The sequence below is a fragment of the Amblyomma mixtum genome, chromosome 2 (assembly GCF_055824585.1).
Source record: "Amblyomma mixtum isolate Tamu chromosome 2, ASM5582458v1, whole genome shotgun sequence".
NCBI lineage: Eukaryota > Metazoa > Arthropoda > Arachnida > Ixodida > Ixodidae > Amblyomma > Amblyomma mixtum.
Genome location: NC_143013.1, coordinates 158,097,768 through 158,116,578, shown reverse-complemented (window position 1 = coordinate 158,116,578; position 18,811 = coordinate 158,097,768). Strand labels below are relative to the sequence as shown.

Sequence of the window (18,811 nt, the reverse complement as noted above, 5' to 3'; positions counted from 1 at the left end):
TGACACAAGCAGCAACACCGCGCTTAAGGCTTTCGCCTCACCGCACTTTAGGTCAACAAAGTGCCCCCCGGATTTTGGGGCGGATGGCCTCTTTCATAGGAACTTGCCAGTACCCGGAATGCAAATCCAGGGAGGAAAGGAGTTCTGCCCCTTGCAATGAATCCACAGCGTCGTCTATGCACGGGAGGTGATAGACGTCCTAGCGCCTAATCCTATTAAGGCGGCGGTAGTCTACACCGAAGCGTATGAAGCCATCCTTCTTTTTCACGAGCACTATAGGCGACACCCAAGGGCAGCTTGAGCGCTGAATGACGCCACTCTGGAGCATCTTGTCGACTTGGTCTTCAAAGACACAGGATAGGGACGTTGTCGCAGCGGTGCGTGGTGACCTGTGTCGACGCCATGGGTGACACTGGAGGCTTGACCCAAGGAACTTTGATGAGTCAAATGACCAGCGAAACTCATGAAGTAAAGTAACAATCTGTGCCCTTTTCAGCGCTGGAAGGTTGTCGTCGATGGAGCGAAGGAATGCTTCGGTCGATGATGGAATCGGGCGGAGCAGTAGGTGGTCTGAGGGCCGCTATGGAGAGGTGGGCGCGTCGTCCGAATCTTCCTGGATGTGCAGAGATGCGAATGGTTGTACGTTCCCGACACATTCACCTAGGCGCAAGGCGTTGGGGGATGAAAATGGGTTAGAGGCGAAAAGTACGGAAAGGCCAGCGGATATAGTCAGTACGGCGTATAGCATAGGAAGACGCTTGCGGTGCAGAAAGATAGTGGACGGTGTGAAGACGACAGTGTTGTCGCGAAGAGAGCCGCAAGAGAGGGGTACAAGCACCGAAAAACAGGTAAGCAGGTCAATGTCTTCGGCAACGAGGGCTTTAACGCAGGCAGCAGAAGGGGCAGCGTCCAAGACAGCTTCGGAGAGGTCAGAGAACTCGACATCAGCTCGAGCATAATCGATGATAGCAGCATGGGACTGGGACGATAGTCAAAGCCCAGGATAACAGCATGAGATCATCAGGGCAGTACGACGAACTCGTCTCGTCGGCATAGATGGTCCCCTTCATGACAACTCGAGCGGTACACGCTGCAGACGGCTGGATGTTCTGAGCGCTTCCAATGAGCAGTGAGAGTCCAGCAATTGGCGTCCTCACTTTTTTTAATTAACTACACTGTTTTACGTCCATGACGGAAACCGCAGAGCCAGTGTAGACAAGCGCCATGACAGAAACGCCGTCGACGGATAATTCAATGAGGTTACCGGCTCGTGGGTGAGGCGTTTCGAAGTTCGAAGGGGACGCAGTTCTGCCTCAGGAATGGGGGAGCCTAGTTTTCCTGCTGGTTAGAGGTGGGGAGACGTCGCATATGCGAGATAGACCCAGCTATGTCGTGGAGTAGAGGGCCGGCGGCTGCAGAGGGCAGAACTGTCCGGGGAGAAAGCACGACTTCGCGGCGGTGCAGCAGGCACAGAGTACTGTCTCGTTGGAGGCCAGTACCCAGGAGCTTCGGGAGGAATTTCTACGTGTGGAAGACAACGGCGGATATGCCGGGCTACATGACCAGGGAGGCCACAAAAGAAGCAAATTGCCCGATTGTCCGCTGTGCGCAAGGAATCGCTGACCCTTGAAGTAGGTCGACGGTAAGGCACCGGCCCTCGCAGATGCGCCAAAGGCGCACTATAGATTGGCGGCTGCGGTATTGCGACGGCATCGGCATAAGTCACATGAGCCACGAAAGGAGGCGGTCTCGCGAAGGCGTCGGCATATGTGAGCGGAACCGCCACAGGTTGTGGTCTAGCGACAACATCAGCCTATGGAGACGGAACCGTGACAGGTGGTGATGGATCGGCTGGTGGAAGAGCCTCAGGCATTTGTTATTGAATTGCATGTTGGAGTGCTGGAGCCAGATATGATGGTCGGTCTTGAGCGCTCGGCAGAAAGGAAAGTTCACGTGCCACTCTTTCCCGGAAGAATTTACCACATGAAATCGTACTCACTCACCTAAGCCGGACCGACTGCGGCCTGAACACATTTCGACACATATGCCAGCTTCTAATCGGTCGTCAAGCTAACACCCGCGTCCAGGATAGAGAGCACGGTCCCTACCTATTCGGCAGGAGGGGAACCCCAAGGCGCGGTACTTTCCCCACTGCTCTCAGTCTGGCTATGATGCACCTGACGGCCCAGCTGAGCGGTGGCGCCGGCGTGCAGCGCGCCATGTACAGTCTGGGACAAAAGTCTCCTGACCACATGTTCCTCTAATGAAGCCGATACCTCTGCCATTAGTCTGCGGCTGGAGACCACACTTGCCGAGGTAAAAGTTAAATTTCTGTTCTTTCATCTCCACCTGTGCGGTCTCCAGCCGCTGTCTGATAGTAGAGTTATAAGCTTCGTTTGAGGAACACGTGGTCCGGAGACTTTTGTCCCCGACTGTACGCCGATGACATTACTCTGTGGGCCACGCAGGGTAGCACCGGGGTCATTGAAACCAGCATGCAAACAGCGGCGACTATAGTAGACCGCTACGCCCACCGCTGCGGTCCTCATTTTTCCCCTCAAAAATCGAAATTTGTGCACCTCCGCCCCTCACAACAGTGCACAACTAAAATATCTCTTTCTATTGAGAATGGTCCCATACATGAAAGTGATGAGATACGGGTACTCCACTCTACATCCACAAACACAGATGGCTAGACGTTACATTGGCCAAACTGCGTAAGCTGGGGCACAAGGTGGGCCGCATGGTCCCCCGGGTTTCCAACAAACAGGGGGTTATGAAGTCAGCATGCCTTGCGGCTGGCAAACGCCTTCGTAACTAGCACCTTACCTTATATGGGCCCTTCGTAACCATACCTTATAGGGGCCCCTGCTAATTAGGGGTTGGCAGGAAATGAGGCAGCAGACGCATCCGCCCGCGCGCTCTCTCACCGGGCTGTTTTCTCCTCCCCACCCGCTCAGGAACCCGATGTAAAAAAAAAAATAACCCGGTCTATACGTTCAAAGATATTAAAACCTATTATCAACATAGTAATCGCATTTACCCTAACCCGTGTAAAGGCCTCAAGAAGGTGAATGAGTGACTCCTCCGCCTTCTCATCAATAAATTGCTGTGCCCGGCTGCACTAAAACATTTTCACCCATCCTTTAGGGGCAGCTGCCGGCACTGTAGTGTGGTGTCTTCGGACACCTATCACATGGTGTTGGCCTGCCCCTCCAACCCGGCCATTCCCTCCATCCTCAACCCAACCCGGGAGGACTGGGAGGCGTCCCTGCTCAGCTGCCACGACTTACATGCCCAACAACCCTTAGTCGGGCGCGCCCGGGCGGCGCCAACCACCACTGGGGTTCCAAACAAGGGACCTCCACATAGTGTTTGTAAGGAGGGGTCCCTTACGGTCTGATCCAAACATACCTCCTGTCCCTTCGAAATAAATCTTTTCACCACCCCCCCGCACGATGTCGTTAATCTGCTGTAGCAGCGAGGGGTCAGGAGCAGGCGTGAGCGTAGCAAGCGACTCAACCTGCTCTGGCCGCTGCCTATGCAGAATCTTCTGCTTGTGCAACTGCTAAAAGCATTGAAAGATCCTGAAAACTTTAGTAACGGTGCGCAAGTCGCGCGCTAAGAGCATCTGAAAGGGGTCGTTATCAATGCCTTTCAAGATGTGTTGGTCTTGGCGGCTCCCGGCATATGAGGATTGACCCGCTTGCAGAAGTGAACGACATCTTCGATGTAGCTAGTGAAGCTTTCACTAGCCTGCCGAGATCGTTCGTGCAATCGCTGTTCGGCTCGGAGTCGCCTGACAGCCGGTTGACCACATACTTCTGAAAATTTAGTCTTGAAGGTCAACCAGGTTTGAATATCTGCCTCATGGTTGCGATACCAGAGCTTAGCCACACCGGCGAGATAAAAAAAGGACGTTGTTTAGCAAAAGCCTGTAAGCAACCACTATTTATAGATCTCTGAAGTGCGACCGTTCAGCCGTAGAGGCATTGTCTGCAATCCTCTTGTATTGCTTGCATCACAGACCTGTTCCTGTCCGTGACTCATTGCAGGTGAAAGCCTTCTTCCCGGAAGAGCTCGCATGCTCCAAAGAAATTGACCGTGGTGTCGATCAGCATCTTCCCCGCAGGAAACTGGAAGAATTTCAGGATGCAGGTGTGGGCGTTCTTTCTGTCTACCGGTGCAGCAGAGAATTAAACGATTTCCGCATACCGACAGAATCAGTCGTAAAAACAAGTGCTTGCTCCCTTCTGAACGCAAGGCCTCGCCTGTAGTTTTCCGTGTGCACTTCCTGAAGCCGCGTCCTCTGCAATACACCAACTGCTGGTTGTTTGGTCATAGTGAAAAAGCGCGGAAATCGGTGACCCGCTGCCATGTTTGTGGAAACAGCCATTCGGCTGAGGGCCTGTGCTGGGCCCCAGTGTTGTCGCTGCAATTGCAACCTCTCAGTTGATGAAGTCAACTGTTTGAAACAAGATGACGAACAAAAGCTCTTCTACACAATACAGGTGAAGGAATGGTCTAAGCAAATTCGTATGCATGTCTGCACCTGAAGAATAATTCATACGACAGCCATACGCGATCACCTGTTGGAGATGTCCAGTCAAGTCTGACGGCTTAGATGGTGTCCACAATAGAACAGGCTTTTTCTGTGGTGGTGAAGCAAATGCTGTGCCCTTTTACCGAGGCTTTATTTCAACTTTTTCCATGCAAATCTATGCTTTCTCAATCATCTGTTCTGGCGGCGACGTCTCCATATCTTCCAAATTGTGCTGCTAATACTAGTCATTCCATGTCGCCTCTGACGCATCCCAACTCCCGCTGCCACCATCGCTCCTTGCAGTGTCTCTCGCGTCGATATTTGCACCACGGATGTTGAAATGCTCTGCCCTTCTGAGAAGTGTCGAGCTCTTTCTGCACCGTCGAAGTCTTCTGTTCCACAATCCAAAACAAGAGAGGAGCCCCAAATAATCCTCCAGACTGATGTATTGAAGGATGTTGTTGCTGCCTCTTTCATCAGTCAGTAATCACGGCGAGCCTAAAGATTATGCAGTGGAATCGCCTCTCCGTTCTTTCTTCCCTCCACGACCTTGAAAATGTTTATAAACTTAATCTAGATATAGTGATTTTGCAAGAAACGTTGCTCTGTCCAGTTCAATCATTTTCAATGAAAAAATTTCGCGTATTCAAAGTAGATCGCATTAACGGCCGCGGCGGCAGGTTAGTAACTATGATCTCTAAAAAAATATGTTACAAGGCCTCTATCTCGCAGAAATTACACTCCCTGACCGTGAATTGTTGGCGTTCAACACCTCCCTTCCGCAGTGCGCCAGTTGAATTTGCAAACGCCTACTTCAGTGTAGGCGTTCGCAGGCCAGGCTGTTTGGATAGCTTACTCAAATGCGCAAACAGTAGAATTATGGCCGGAGATTTTAATTCGCACCACAGTGTCTGGGAGTTCAGACTTCTGCTGCCAGCTTCTTTGGTAATGGATGGCCATGCATGCTGTGCGCTTCTGCAATTCCGGAGCAGCAACCTTAATGCGAGGAGCTTCTCGCTCAGTCATAGATTTAACATTAGCAGCTCGTGTGGTTCAGGTATCTACGTGGCCAACAGAGACTCAGATACATCTAGTGACCACCTTCCAAAAACGTTTACTATTCCTCCTCTCCCCTCAGAAAAGTTGGTGCAACCATGACATCGGTAAGTCACATTTCTTATAAAAAATTGATGTCAGCCTCACTTCGCTCTATAGTTAGCTCGTGTCGGGCAGAAAGAGCTTAGCGGGCAATCTCCTTTCTTCAAGATGCTGCTGCGCGTTCTGTATTCTCCGTGTGAGCTACAGCCCCTGACACCTACCTGCCTCCAAGGTGGACGGGAGTGTATGCGAACGCTTACCGTCGTAGAAAAGCAGCCTGGAAAATCCGTTCGTATAATCAGAGCCCACCTAATTGAATAAATGATAAGTTTTATGCGCCTTCCAAAGAGGCAAGAGAGAAATAAAAAATCAAAATAAGAATAAAATAAACATTGAAATATATATCTCTCAAGCCCCTGAACGAGAATGTTCTGTATAAATTCGTGGCGTAGAATAAGAACGTTTTGCTTATGTCACCAGTTTCCACTCGCGCCAGCATATTCAGAAAAACGTTATTGAAGGCGAACGTGCTATGGATCGGTTGACGGGAGTAGGTAAAATTAGAGATCACTGCGGCTGCCACAGATTACTGCGGCTACCATCATTTTATGTGTTAATTTAACTACTGAATTAGCGTAATGATTGCATGCTGTAATTAAAGGTCGATTTATTTGCCCTGAATATTCCTTCTTCTATCTTTCGGCAACCATTTTGGTTTTTGAAATTTGGCGCCATGGTTGCTGTTCCTTCCACTTCCTGTCCAGCCTATTTAACCATTCAATGGTTTTGATGATGTTTAAGTAACTAATTAATGCATGCCCAAGAAATGTCATCAAAAATATTTCAATTTATTTGAAACTTTTGTTAAACTCAATTGCATTTTTTTGCACTATTTGGCCATCCACGGCTCTTTTCTCGTCCAATAATTACATGAAGGTTTGTGATATTTCGACTTTTCTTCAACAGTTTGAATTAATCAACTGTAGATAATAAAGTAGTCATCCTACCGACATAGCTGTTTCGCGCAGCATCCTCGCGTCGATTAGAACCACTCGTTCGATGCTACCTGTTCTGAGAGCGTCACAACTGCTGCGGACTCGTTTTGGGTTATATTCGCAGGATATCGCTTGGAGTTATTTCGTTCGTATCCTTGATTATACTCCTAAATTCTTTGCAGGGTTTTTGCTATTGGTCTGGCCCTTCTCAAAATTCCGAGGCATGTAGCACGGGTACTTAACCTTAGTCTGAGTCTCTCTCCAAAATTCCGGCAACTCTCTATTGAATCGTTCCCTTAGGTTTTTTGCTCCGCGCACAATAGGGGCGGTCCGCTTTGTCTGGTGGTGGTGGTGATGAAAACTTTTATTTTGTGAAAAAGAGTTTGGGAGCCACAGAGTGGCCCCTCTGCATGGTCGGCGTCCCTAGTCCGGGACACCGCATGACGAGGCCCCGTCTCTCGCCCGTTTCACGAGAGCCCTTTGGGACTCAGGCGAGGAGCAGTTGAGGAGGGCAGTCTACCATGCCTCTCTGGAAGGGGTAGGGGAAGGGGGAAGGTGGGGATTTTGAGTACATGCCCACATCATGTGGAGGATATCACAGGTCTCCCCACAGTGTGGGCATCGCCAATCCGTGTTAGGATCGTATTGTTTTATTATTGCAGGACAGAGTAGAGTACCTGTCTGCAGGCGCATTAAAGTTCGCTCCTCCGTCTTACTCAGCCCTTTCGCAGGGGCCGGGAAAAGGCGGTGGTTGTCGCTATAATGTGTTAATATTTCCCGGAATCGCAGCAGCGGCTAGTTAGTCTCCGAGCCAGAAGAGCTGGGATGAGGAGCCCGGTGAGTAAGCGCTCGGGCAGCCGCGTCAGCGGCCTCATTACCTCGTAAGCCCTGGTGGCCAGGAGCCCAAATGATTCGTTTGGGTGTTGGATCAGTGGCAGTCCGTCGTAGAATACAAGCAGCTAAGGGGGAGATCTCCCCTGCCAAGTAATGTTCACATGCTTTTCGGGAGTCCGTGATGATTATTCTCGAATTGGCGTGGGCGGCAGCAAGCGCAATCGCAACTTCCTCGGCCCGCATTGAATTCGGGGCTCGAAAGGAGAGTCCATCGACGTGCATTTCCTGGTCAACGACAGCGGCCGAGTAAAAGCCCGTGGGCGATGGCCCTGCTACGTCTACATAATATACACCGGGTCGGGAGCCGTGTTGTCTCTCAAGAGCCCGAGCCCGCGCTTGTCGTCTGTTTTCATGCATGTCGGTGTCCATGTTACGGGGGAGCGGGGAGACCCAGAGCATATGGCGCCATAGTAATGGGATACGCTCCGCCTCCTCTGGAGTGCAGTCGTGTTGGATGTGTAAGCGGTTTAGCAGGCGGCGCCCAGGAGCCGTCTGTGTGAGCCGCGTGTATTGGTTCGCGAGGTGGGCCTCCCGCAGCTCCTGGTAGGAGTTTAGCACCCCCAATGCTTGGAGTTTGGCATTAGAGGTAGCCACCGGGAGATCCAGGGCTCGCTTAGTTGACTTGCGGATGATGGCGTCTATTCGCGCCTCATCTTGCTTAGTAGTGCGAAGATATGGCACGGCGTAGAGGATCCGGCTAGTCACGAAGGCAAAGACGAGCCGAAGCGCGTCCCTGCCCCGCAGACCACCCCGCTTGTTGGAAACGCGGCGGATCATGCGCCCTACCTGTTCGCCTACTCTCTTGAGTTTCGCAATAGTGGTGTACGGTCTGAGTCTCTGGTGAATGAAAAGGCCGAGAATACAGAGCTCCTCCACCTCTGTAATAGGACCTCCTGACAGAGAGATGTGTATTGCTGTCCTATCCTTTGGGTTCGCTCTGACATGCAGAAGCTCTGATTTCGCTAGAGCACATTGGAGCCCGCAGTCATTAGCATACGCATCGACTATGGAAGCAGCCTGCTGAAGGCGGTCCTCCATGTCCCCAAGGCTCCCCTGAGTGGTCCAAATTGTAATATCATCTGCATATAACGCGTGTTGAATGCCTTCCACTCAGGCCAATTGGCTTGGGAGGCGCATCATAGCAATGTTGAACAGGAGCGGTGATAACACTGCTCCCTGAGGGGTACACTCTAAGAACTGCTACTCCTGCATTAAGAGTAAAAGAGCCTTGCTACTCCTGCAGGTCTCAATCTACTCTCTCTACAAACGAGAAAGAGTGAAAGGTCCTATTCACTCCTCTTGACAAAAGAGTAAAATGGCATTTCCACTCCTGCATACCCCAAGGGAGTTCAGTGCTTGTTTTACTCCTCCGCCAAAGGAATTAACAAACAAATGATAACGTTCATGCGGCTCCACAGGCTGCACAATAGATATCATTGCTCATCGTAGCAGGCAACTCGTATTATTTTCTTATGCCGCAAAGAATAATCTACAGCGAGGACGCGTTGTTCATTTTGCTAAGAGCGCTCGCCAGGCATTCCTTCAAACTTGCGTTTAACTGTATTTTCGCGGAAGCACTTACTATATACGTATACGTGAACTACGTATACATACGTATACGTGAACTACGTGAACTAAGGGACTCGCTACTGCAAACGGGCATTGAATGCCCATTCACACTTGCAAGTAGCAAAGGGCATGCGACCCGCAGTCGCTTGCGACCAGGCAGCAGCTCCACGACACCGTTCCTCACACCTACAAGGGTGACCTGCGGGTCGCCTGCTCGTTTGATTCTCACGTGAAATGAGGTCTCGGGAATGACGTCAGTCACGCGCTTTGGCCCAGGCTCCTGCGCCCTCGCGCTCGGTCTTTTAAAGTGGTCTGGTTCCTCGTTATTAGCAGTGTGCTGCTACAACCTGAGCGAAGAGGAGAATATCGTGGCGGTTTTTGATGTGCGCCACGGCCATACAAGCGTAAGGGCGCGCTAGCTTCTCGGGGCCGGCCTGCCAGCCTGGATGCCGGCTGCCGGCGTCAGAAAAATGCACTGGTATTGTTTGTTCACGAACAAAGCTCTGGGATAGAGTATCATTAGCCAATGTCGAGTTGTTGGTAGAAGCGATAACAGCCATACAAATTTCCTCCCATAGCCGCTTTGCTGCTGCTCTGGAGTTCGCCTGGCCTCTGCTATAGCTCCGCTCCTGAAGGGGTCGCGGAAACCGAGCATATATTTATTTCCCTATGACGCGGGGTTCAGAGTAAAACGGTGCCGAGGGTAGCACCTAAGTGCTGGCCAGTTTCGAAGCGCATTCAGCTACAGCATCTATGTGAAATCGGCTAGGTTTAGCGACGACAAGGGCAGCCATCGAGCAGCGCACAGTTCGTCGCCCGGGGCGACCGCGGGCGGCGTCGTTGCCGAAAGCTCGACTCGCTCAATGATTCGCTCCGTAGCTTGCGAATCGCGCACGCAAGGCTGGAAAATCGAGCAGCGACTGGCCTGCGATTGAGCGAGCCTTTATGCCCACGTTTGCAGCACAGGTGAACAAATTTAGCACACATGTATGCATGGAATATCGGCTGCGTTGCGGCGATTCTTAAGCTCGTACTCGACGCCATCATCACCGTTCGGGTGGACCCGAGCATATCTTTATTTCACTACGAGACATAGTTCACAATAAAACGTACTTACAATGCAAAGAGTAGCACCTCAGCGCTAGCCAGTTTCGAAGCGCTCTCAGCTCTGGCATCGAAGTGAAACCTCCTAGGCTTAGCTACGAATACGGCAGCCAGGGAGCAGGCAGAAGCTTGTCGCGCGGCGCGCTCGCGAGCAGCGTCATTGCTGAAAGCTCGGTTCGCTCACAGATTGGCTCAGAAACTTGCTAATTGTACTCGCAAGGCTGGCAAATCGAGCAGCTAGCTGCTGGCCTGCGACTGAGCGCACGTTCGCAGTACAGGTGAACAACAATTAGCGCATGAATGCTTGGGATACCGGCTGCGTTGCGGGCACGTTAAGGCGATTCTTAAGCTCGTCCTCGACGCCATCGTCACCGTACGTGACACACAGGCTGAGAACTTGAATTCGAGTACGTGCTAAAGTAAGCTGCGTATTTCTCGGAACAATCTGAACTCGAAAAGACAGTTGCTTCTGTCGGCTTCCATGCATGTGGGCTCTTGCTAGTGAAAGTACACTCGAACGGGGTGCGGCGAGTGCGGGCCGCTGTTGCATATAAGCTAAAGTGTGAAGCAAGTATCGTCGTAGTTCCGTAACGCAGTTGATATCACAGTAATCCGCTTGTACGGGTCACATTTAAGCTCTGTTTCATGCAGATCTCCGTCGAGCATGCCAGTGTCGCGTAGAGTAATGCATCGCAGCTGCTCTTTGTCCTACCGCTCGCGTCGAACATATCCTTGATATGGACCAGTTTGCGATACGGTGCGTTTCTTTGCCTTTTTTGTCGCGTTTAAGGGATTTTCGCTGCCGTCAATCGAAATTGCATTCCGTCAACAGCGTCGTCTGCGCCGTCGTCTGCTAGGACACCCGGAGATGGGATCACAGGATCGCAGCTTCTACAAACGACATGTCAGCAAAAGTATCTAAAAGCGCTTTGGTATTCGCATTTAATAAAGAAATAAAAGGAAAAAATATACTTTGTTTTTGTTGCGAACACAATTCAAATATGGTAATAAAAAAAGCGCATTTGTAGGCTTTTTCAACGAAGCAAAACTGCAGCCGTCGTCACGTTTTGTGTTATTTGGGTTTTCGTAGCATTGTTTGAGTGCTCGTGCGGTGGACGTGTATGAAGAACACAAGTGTGTTTTGGAAACCAACAACGAGAATTACGCCCTGTCAACACTGGTGATTTTGAACGGGTAATGCCGTGAAGAAAGGTAGCGCTACGACTTCTTGTCATCTGGAGAGGCAACGAAGAAGAATGTGCGGTTTTGCTAAGCCTTGATGAGCCGTCTGAACGGTGAGGCCCGTGTACGTTTCTTTACTTCTGATCTCTATTCGCACGCGTTATTAGTGTGCGCCTATATAGGGATGGCAGTGCAGGCAGTCTGCGTGCGGTTGCCTCAGCTATAATGCGTTAAGGCCGATTCACACGACGGTCCGTTCGCCCGCGGCCCGCGCACTACGTATTCATGCGTCACCACATTGAGATGCGCGCTGTCGGCCGCGGCAACTGTTGCTCCATAGTCTCTATCTGCGTTTAGTACTCGGGTGCCGCGGTGAATAAAAATGCCACCAGTTATCACAACAGAGTTATGCGGTCGCTTGCTAGCGCTGCGAAAAACAACAATGTTTACTACATTCCAATAGCATAGATTTGTGCTACGTAGGAGAGGATGATGAGCGTACAGTGCCACGTTAGGAAGCGCTCTTGCTAGGCCAGCTGCAGACAGACAAGGGAACTGACAACGGTCGAGTTGCCTCGCGGCTGGTGCCCGTCGGATTGATTTGTGCTACTTAGAAGATGACGATGAGCGGCAGTGCCGCGCGACAGAGCACTCGCGCTAGGCCAGCTGCCAACAGACAGGGCTGGGGCATATCCCTTGCCTAGTCGTTTGTAAATTTTTATCTGTGCTTCCCCATGGAACAGAATTTGACACAGTATTATGTCAGTTAGATCGTTCTTGCGTCTGCCCTGAGGTGTAGGTGTCGATGCTTCCTCGCCTTCAGATTTTGAGAACTGTTTGGGATGCAACTGCGCACTTATTTAGGATTTCCAGCTTTTTGCTATATCCCTCGTTTGTGCGGCCCGCTTTCAAGTCGTTCGCTATATCGGTGATGGTTTGTTATTGATTTTCACTTTCTCTTATTTATTCTTTGTTGACTGCCACCAGCTGTGCTGCCGGCGATTCTCCGCGCTCGGAACTATTCCCAGGCACGAGACCCTACCCACAGACCTCCCTGCACCACACTCACCAGTTTTCTTCGGTATTTTTTTCCCTTGCTCTTACTTGCATTGCCACTAGGCAGTTTTTATTTCTGTGCAGATTTGTTAAATGCAATACCAACTTTCGTTTCATGCTGTAATGTGAGATATCGTGCTTCTTGCTAATGAATGCATGCCTTTTCCATCCTCTCGTCATTTGTGCAAAGCAGACGGGTCTACTGGTCGCTACGTTCAATTTAAAAATACCTTCGGTGCTGCTGCAAAGCACCCTAGTAGTAATAATTAAATCCTGTGCATGCTATATTCGAATAGTCACGCTCTTTTCATCATGCATAAAAATAGTGGTATTCCAGCCTGCTCATCTTTCTATACGGTTGTGACAGTCATGTAAATCTACTGAAAAAATGTATATCGGTGCATCACATACAATCTGTTCATTTCTTTTGTCATGGGCCATCTCATTGCTTTTTGTGTTCCTATGTTAATACCTTATTCTAATTTATGAAGCAGTAGACAATTTCTTCTCTTGTCATTCATGACATTGTTACGGCCACTGACAGCAGTTGCTCTGACATATTTATTTGCAGTTGCCAGCTGCCAGTATCTACTGGGTCATTCGTGCTTCCAGCTTTTGGCTGTGCTATCTCTCCTCAGCTGTTTGTGGTAGGTATTGTTTTCCAGTGATGCATACCTTACCTGCCTATTTAGAAAAATTTCGTAGACATAGGCTCACAGCCGGGTTTAGAAAGGCATGCAGAGCTCTACGTGCACTTAGCAGCAGTACCTCCCTGTATAATCACATGAATCTGATCCTGAATTACATGGATGTAATTGCATGATCTGTATGAAATAGTCGCTCGTGAAGCTTTTGACTGCTGCTGTTAACATAATGGAGTTTACACTGCTTCAGGTGCAGTGACTATTTCACACATGTTGCCTCTTATGCATATGTGCCCTCTGAAAGGGCGAACATATTCCTTTATCCCTTTAAAAAACATTGTGTTCTATCATGATGCTTTACCGGTATTTCTGGTGTATAGACCAAAATGTCACTCAGTATTGTAACATGAAGCGGGAACTCAGTTTGTCCAATGTTTTAGAGGTAACATGAAGCGGGAACTGAGTTTGTCCAATGTTTTAGGGGTCCTAAAACATTGGACCAACACAGTTCCCACTCGAGTTATTGATCAATTCGCTCTCGCCCTACCATAACCTTGCCGTCCAGGTTGGACAAATTTGTAGAGCGACTGCTCCAGTGAGTGGTGGTTCTGAGTTCGAACACCGGACCAGGACGAATCTTTCTTTAACTACGAAGTTTCTGTGAAACTGTGTAGCTTTCCTTTGTAGCCATTTGGCTGTGCTCGAGTGGATGTCAATTAGTAATTACTCCTTATTACAGATCTTTTGTCAACGCCAAACTGATTCAGTAGCAACAAATAGTAGAAGGGTAAAAGCATGCTGCTCCCAAAAATTCGTTAAGCATGTTATAAAATGTGTGCTGTATTGTTTTAACTGCTGCAAAGAAATAACGGTGATGTTAGATGCCCAGCCCCTATTAGGTAAACATAGCTCGCAATTAACACAGTCGATGTAAAAGAAATATGGACTTCAACCCTCACGACGACCCTCACCCCAGTAAAACAAAAAGTGCCAGTGTTGCCATACTTGAGAGCTTTGCTCTTTAAAAGTGCAGTAGACTGCTACTCAAAGTTGACAAAAAAATGCGTCTCGTTTTCTCCATGTGCATTCCACAGTGCTGGTGCCATTTTCACTGGCCATTGACATTCAGTCGCATGATGTGCACCCCGCTCCTCGAGTTGATTTTGTTTGTCTTGTGAACCTGCCGTCAAAATCAGTGGAGGATAATGCTTCCCCAGTTGATCTGCAGTTAACCTTGTCCTTTGCCAGCTGCTGTCACCCTTTCTCCACAGAGAAGGGCGGTGGGAGTCCAAGCCAGGTGGAGTTGAAATATTTGACTAGTAGTGGACAGGGATCCTGCGGTTTGTTGAGAACACAGGCAAATTGGAGACTTATGGAAGAATTTTTTTGCCAGCCAAAAAAGACGCATACGCAAGAGAGAACGGCACAGGACAAGGGCTGGTAAAAGCCATAGTCCTCTGTGGTTCCCTGTTGTGTATGTGTGTTCCTTGGCGGGTAAAATATTCCTCCGTAAGTCTCCAATTTGCCGGTGTCCTCCACAGATTGGAGGATCCCTGTCTGTTACTAGTCAAATTTCACTACTCCACCTGGATTGGACTCCCACTGCCCTTCTCAAACTTTTGAAATCCTGTTGCCCTAGCAGATCATCAGCTGTGGGTTGTATTACTTCCGATTCAGTGAAATTTGACATCTAGCGGACAGGGATCCTAGAATTTGTGGAGTACACAGGCAAACTGGAGACTTATAGAAGAATTTTTTTACCAGCCAAGGAAGACGCATACACAAGATTCGTTGTTTGTGTTTCACAACTGAAAGTTCTAAATGCGTGCAGAAGTGTATCGTGCATTCGCACGTATTTTGGAAACTCAATTTTTGCAGCGTTAGTTTTTCGGAATTGGAGCTGTAGCATTGCCGCCACAGAATCCCGCTCGTTAACAAAGCGCACACTTATTTGCTAGGTATATATTCGGTATACCGCAACCAGTATACGTCACTGTTTGGAAGGTTCTGTCGCGAAATTTCTGATTGTGCAAGGTAGCTTTTCTTTTAAAATCAAGCGCTCGCTATTTGCTTTTTCCTGTGCATATTCATAGGTCGTTTCAATTCGGAAGCGTTGGTGCTGCAAGACGTGCATACGGAAGCTACGTTTGTGCACAAAGCTCCTGAATTTTTGAAAGCGCAGCTGTGACAGTTCTCGTTGTCATAAATAAGTACAAAGCAGCCTAATCTTTTTGGACACACCATTTCATGCTCTTAGCTGTTTCTGAGAAACAGGCTGCCTTTTTTTCTGTTTTTGGTGTGAAACATTCCTAACAACTTCTTTCTTTCTCCATGCACAGATAGCCTATGCATACACGGGCAGCTTTATTGCAATATTTAGGGCAATATTTATAACAGGTGCAGTGAGCCTTGGTGCATGTGGACAGAAATTAAGCTAGGGTGGGGTGGGGTATTTTCGCACAGGGTAATGTTATGCGGAGGGTCTGGCGTATTGAAACCGAGTCCTTCTGAGCTCTTATTAGACGTCCCAGCACCAGGACAGTAGTTGAGGCTTTTCTTCTTTGTTGCCTTAAGCCTGCCTTAAGAGTCGGAATCACAATGAATGACAAAGCCGCAATTATATTGCAGTTTTCCTCATGCCTCCCCTGGCTTATACTGACCTTTGATGCCATTGCCATTGCTCAGTTTTCAAAAGTGAAGCAGGAGAGAGAAGATATTTAATTACAAATTATTTAGCAGTCATAGGCGAATACTGTGTGGTTATCCGTGCATAGTAATGCCTTATGCATCATTAAAAAAAAATGTGCAACTGAAATTTGCTCGGCTGCTGACCCAAAAGACGCGGGTTCGATCCCGGCCGCGGCGGCTGGAATTTCTTTGGAGGAGAAATTCTAGAGGCCCGTGTACTGTGCGATCCCTTAGCGAAAAAGAGGATGTGCTAAAAATGCATTTCAAACGTATTGTATTAATTTCATATTTATTTCGCATTTTTTCGTCCCTATGCTTAAACTGCAATACGAATGCTTTCTAAGTATACTAGGAATAATATTTTAAACGTTCTTAAAAATACGTGAAAAATACATTTTTGCCCGCTTAGCATATTTATAATGCATTAAAAATACAATAAAAATATACATCAGAAATATACTAAAAATATACATTTAATACATTAAAAATGTGTTTACTCGGGCTTAAAACAAGTCTACTGGGCGGCTCCTTGGAATGACACGGGTTAATTCATCAACTGGAGTGTTAACAAATCGTACACGGGTATTTATCATTAATCAACAGGAGTCTGATATTATAAGGTCACGTGATTGAATGGGAACGGGAGATACCTACATACAGCATACCAAGACGACAGCGACACAGCAAACAACAAATCCTACGACAAGCGCTGTACTTGGCTTGCCGTATATATACCCAGCGAAAGCGACGCACTATTTTGCACGGTGATGCCTTTTTTTGCGCAAATACTGTGGGCTTCCAAATTATCGCAGAAGTACCCTACTGGTCGCGTTCGAATCTGGGATTAATTGAGAACAGAATTACTAGTTGAAACTTGCGTCAGGCACAGGTCAGGAGTCGAACTGTCAACCAACAGATACATGGGCGTGTAAGGGAGCCGGTCTGCCCTATTTTCTAGTGAAGCAGCGCAACGGCACAAGGCCAACGGAAGAAGAGGACAAACACAGCGCTGAACTGACAACAAATGTTTATTCCGGATGCAATCAGCATATATATACATCAGCACCTTTGAAAAAACAACAAAAGAAAGAGATAGGAGCGGAAGGTATCATCCCAGTCACTATGCGCATGCAGCTGTATCGCGTGTACATCGGTCAAATGACATCAGATAGTTGTGCTCTTTCAACGAAATGGCTACGGAAGGTGTGCTGATACAATTCTCACCCAGCTTCATGATTTCAGATGCCTCGATTATCTCTCTAGTAAGTTTATCTTTGTGTTTGGTAACTACATGGCTGTTTCTGAATTTCGGAAAACAGGAACAATCCCGACAGTGAATACCTATGTGGCGGGCCGCATTCTTAACGTTGTTTCCATGCTCTCTAAATCTTTCATTTAGACAACGGCCCGTTTGGCCGATGTATGAAGCACCACACGTCAGCGGGACTGAATACACCACGTTATCTTGGCATGGCACGTACTTCGTCCTGTGGTTTTTCTTGCAGTCACGACCAGATTCTGATCTTTTATCCTGGCCGTTCACCCTCGCACACAAGCCACTGAGTCTCACAGGCGCTGAAAAAACAACATCAACTCCAGCCTTTTTACCTATTCTTTTGAGATTGTGGGACAAGACATGGACATAGGGTATAATTGCCAGATTTCTTTGTTTAGAAAGAGGAGCAGCGTTGCCCCCCTTTAGCTTTTTCAAAATCCCTTCTGCTACTGAGGCCAGAATATGAAGGGGGTATTTTGCATCGGTTAGTCTTTCAACCTGATTGAAGAAACTATGTTTTATCTTGTGTGGACAAGATTTTTTCATGGCATTTTGAAAACATGACGCCACAATGCCTCTTTTCACGAGCTTCGAATGGGCTGAGCTATAAGGAAGTAAGGGCTTTTTGCTTCTAGGTTCAAAAGCCCAGCATACATGGAAATCATTGAAATATAAGGTCAAATCAAGGAACTTAATGCGATCGTTCACAGCCACTTCATGTGTAATTTCCAGCGGAGAAAGCACTTCCGAGAACATCGCGCACAGGTCATTCACTTCCGAAGCGAACCTAGCCGGGTCACAATCTAGCAAAATAAGGTAATCATCTACATATCTGAACACTCTGGAAACTGTAGAGTTCATCAGCGATTGTTCGAGTGCCCTGTCAAGCTTAGCTAGAAAGATGTCACTAAGCAAAGGAGCGATACAAGATCCTATGCAGATCCCATTCTTTTGAATAAAAACAGTGCCTTCCCATTCTGCATAGGTTGACTGAAGGTACACTTGCAGCAGGTCTAAAAAGCTCTCTGCAGAAATGCCACAGGCATTCTGAAATGCTACCGCTCCGTAGTCGTCAATTGCTTCACTAACGCACTTTAACAGCTTGTCATGAGGGATGGAATAATACAGGTCTTTTACGTCAATGGAAAATGCGCGTAATGACTTGGTCTGGTTAGTTTTTAAAAATTCAATCACTGCCCTGCCACACGGGGTCCTTTCCGCTGGCTTATTCGGACCCAGAAGTACCCAAGGCGCTTTTCCTGGTATAATGCTATCACGTTCTCACACGGAAATGTTCGAATGACATTGAGTGGAATGGCATTCGAGAATAGGAATGACATTCGGACTCGATGGACTGCCGCGGTGCTGCACGACACTTTCGAAACGAATTCGAAAGCCTCAGCTCGTTTTCAGTGTACAGCGACGACGACGACGGCGGTCACACTGGTCCGACAACGACAGTATATATCACGCTGAACAACAGCATGTAATTATAGTGAAATATCTAGTTTACTATAATATGATTCTAGAGGGACACGTTTTTCAGGCCAACGACACCGACGAATCCGGTCGGCGGACGGTCAGCCTTGTCAGCGGCTGAGCGAGAGCACGGTGATGAGGCGGCGGTGTGTGTATGCTCGCACTTCTAAATGAGCGAAACGAACGGCTATATTTCACGTGTGCATACCTGAACACTCACCAGCGATAAGCGCTTGCAAAATCAGTTTCAATCGACGACGGCTCTGTTCCCTTCCGCGACGAC

General features: G+C 48.4%; 1 protein-coding gene across 1 annotated transcript in view; it reads left to right on the top strand.

Moving 5' to 3' along the window:
• The first annotated feature begins 1,842 nt into the window (after positions 1-1,842).
• The window catches only part of LOC149361390 (uncharacterized), a 92,522-nt gene continuing 75,553 nt past the window's right edge, over positions 1,843-18,811 (top strand). Inside the window, exons 1-2 of the mRNA XM_089568062.1 lie at positions 1,843-1,917; positions 4,056-4,158. Coding sequence (XP_089424188.1) covers positions 1,843-1,917; positions 4,056-4,158 — 178 coding nt within the window. The remainder of the gene's footprint in view (positions 1,918-4,055; positions 4,159-18,811) is intronic.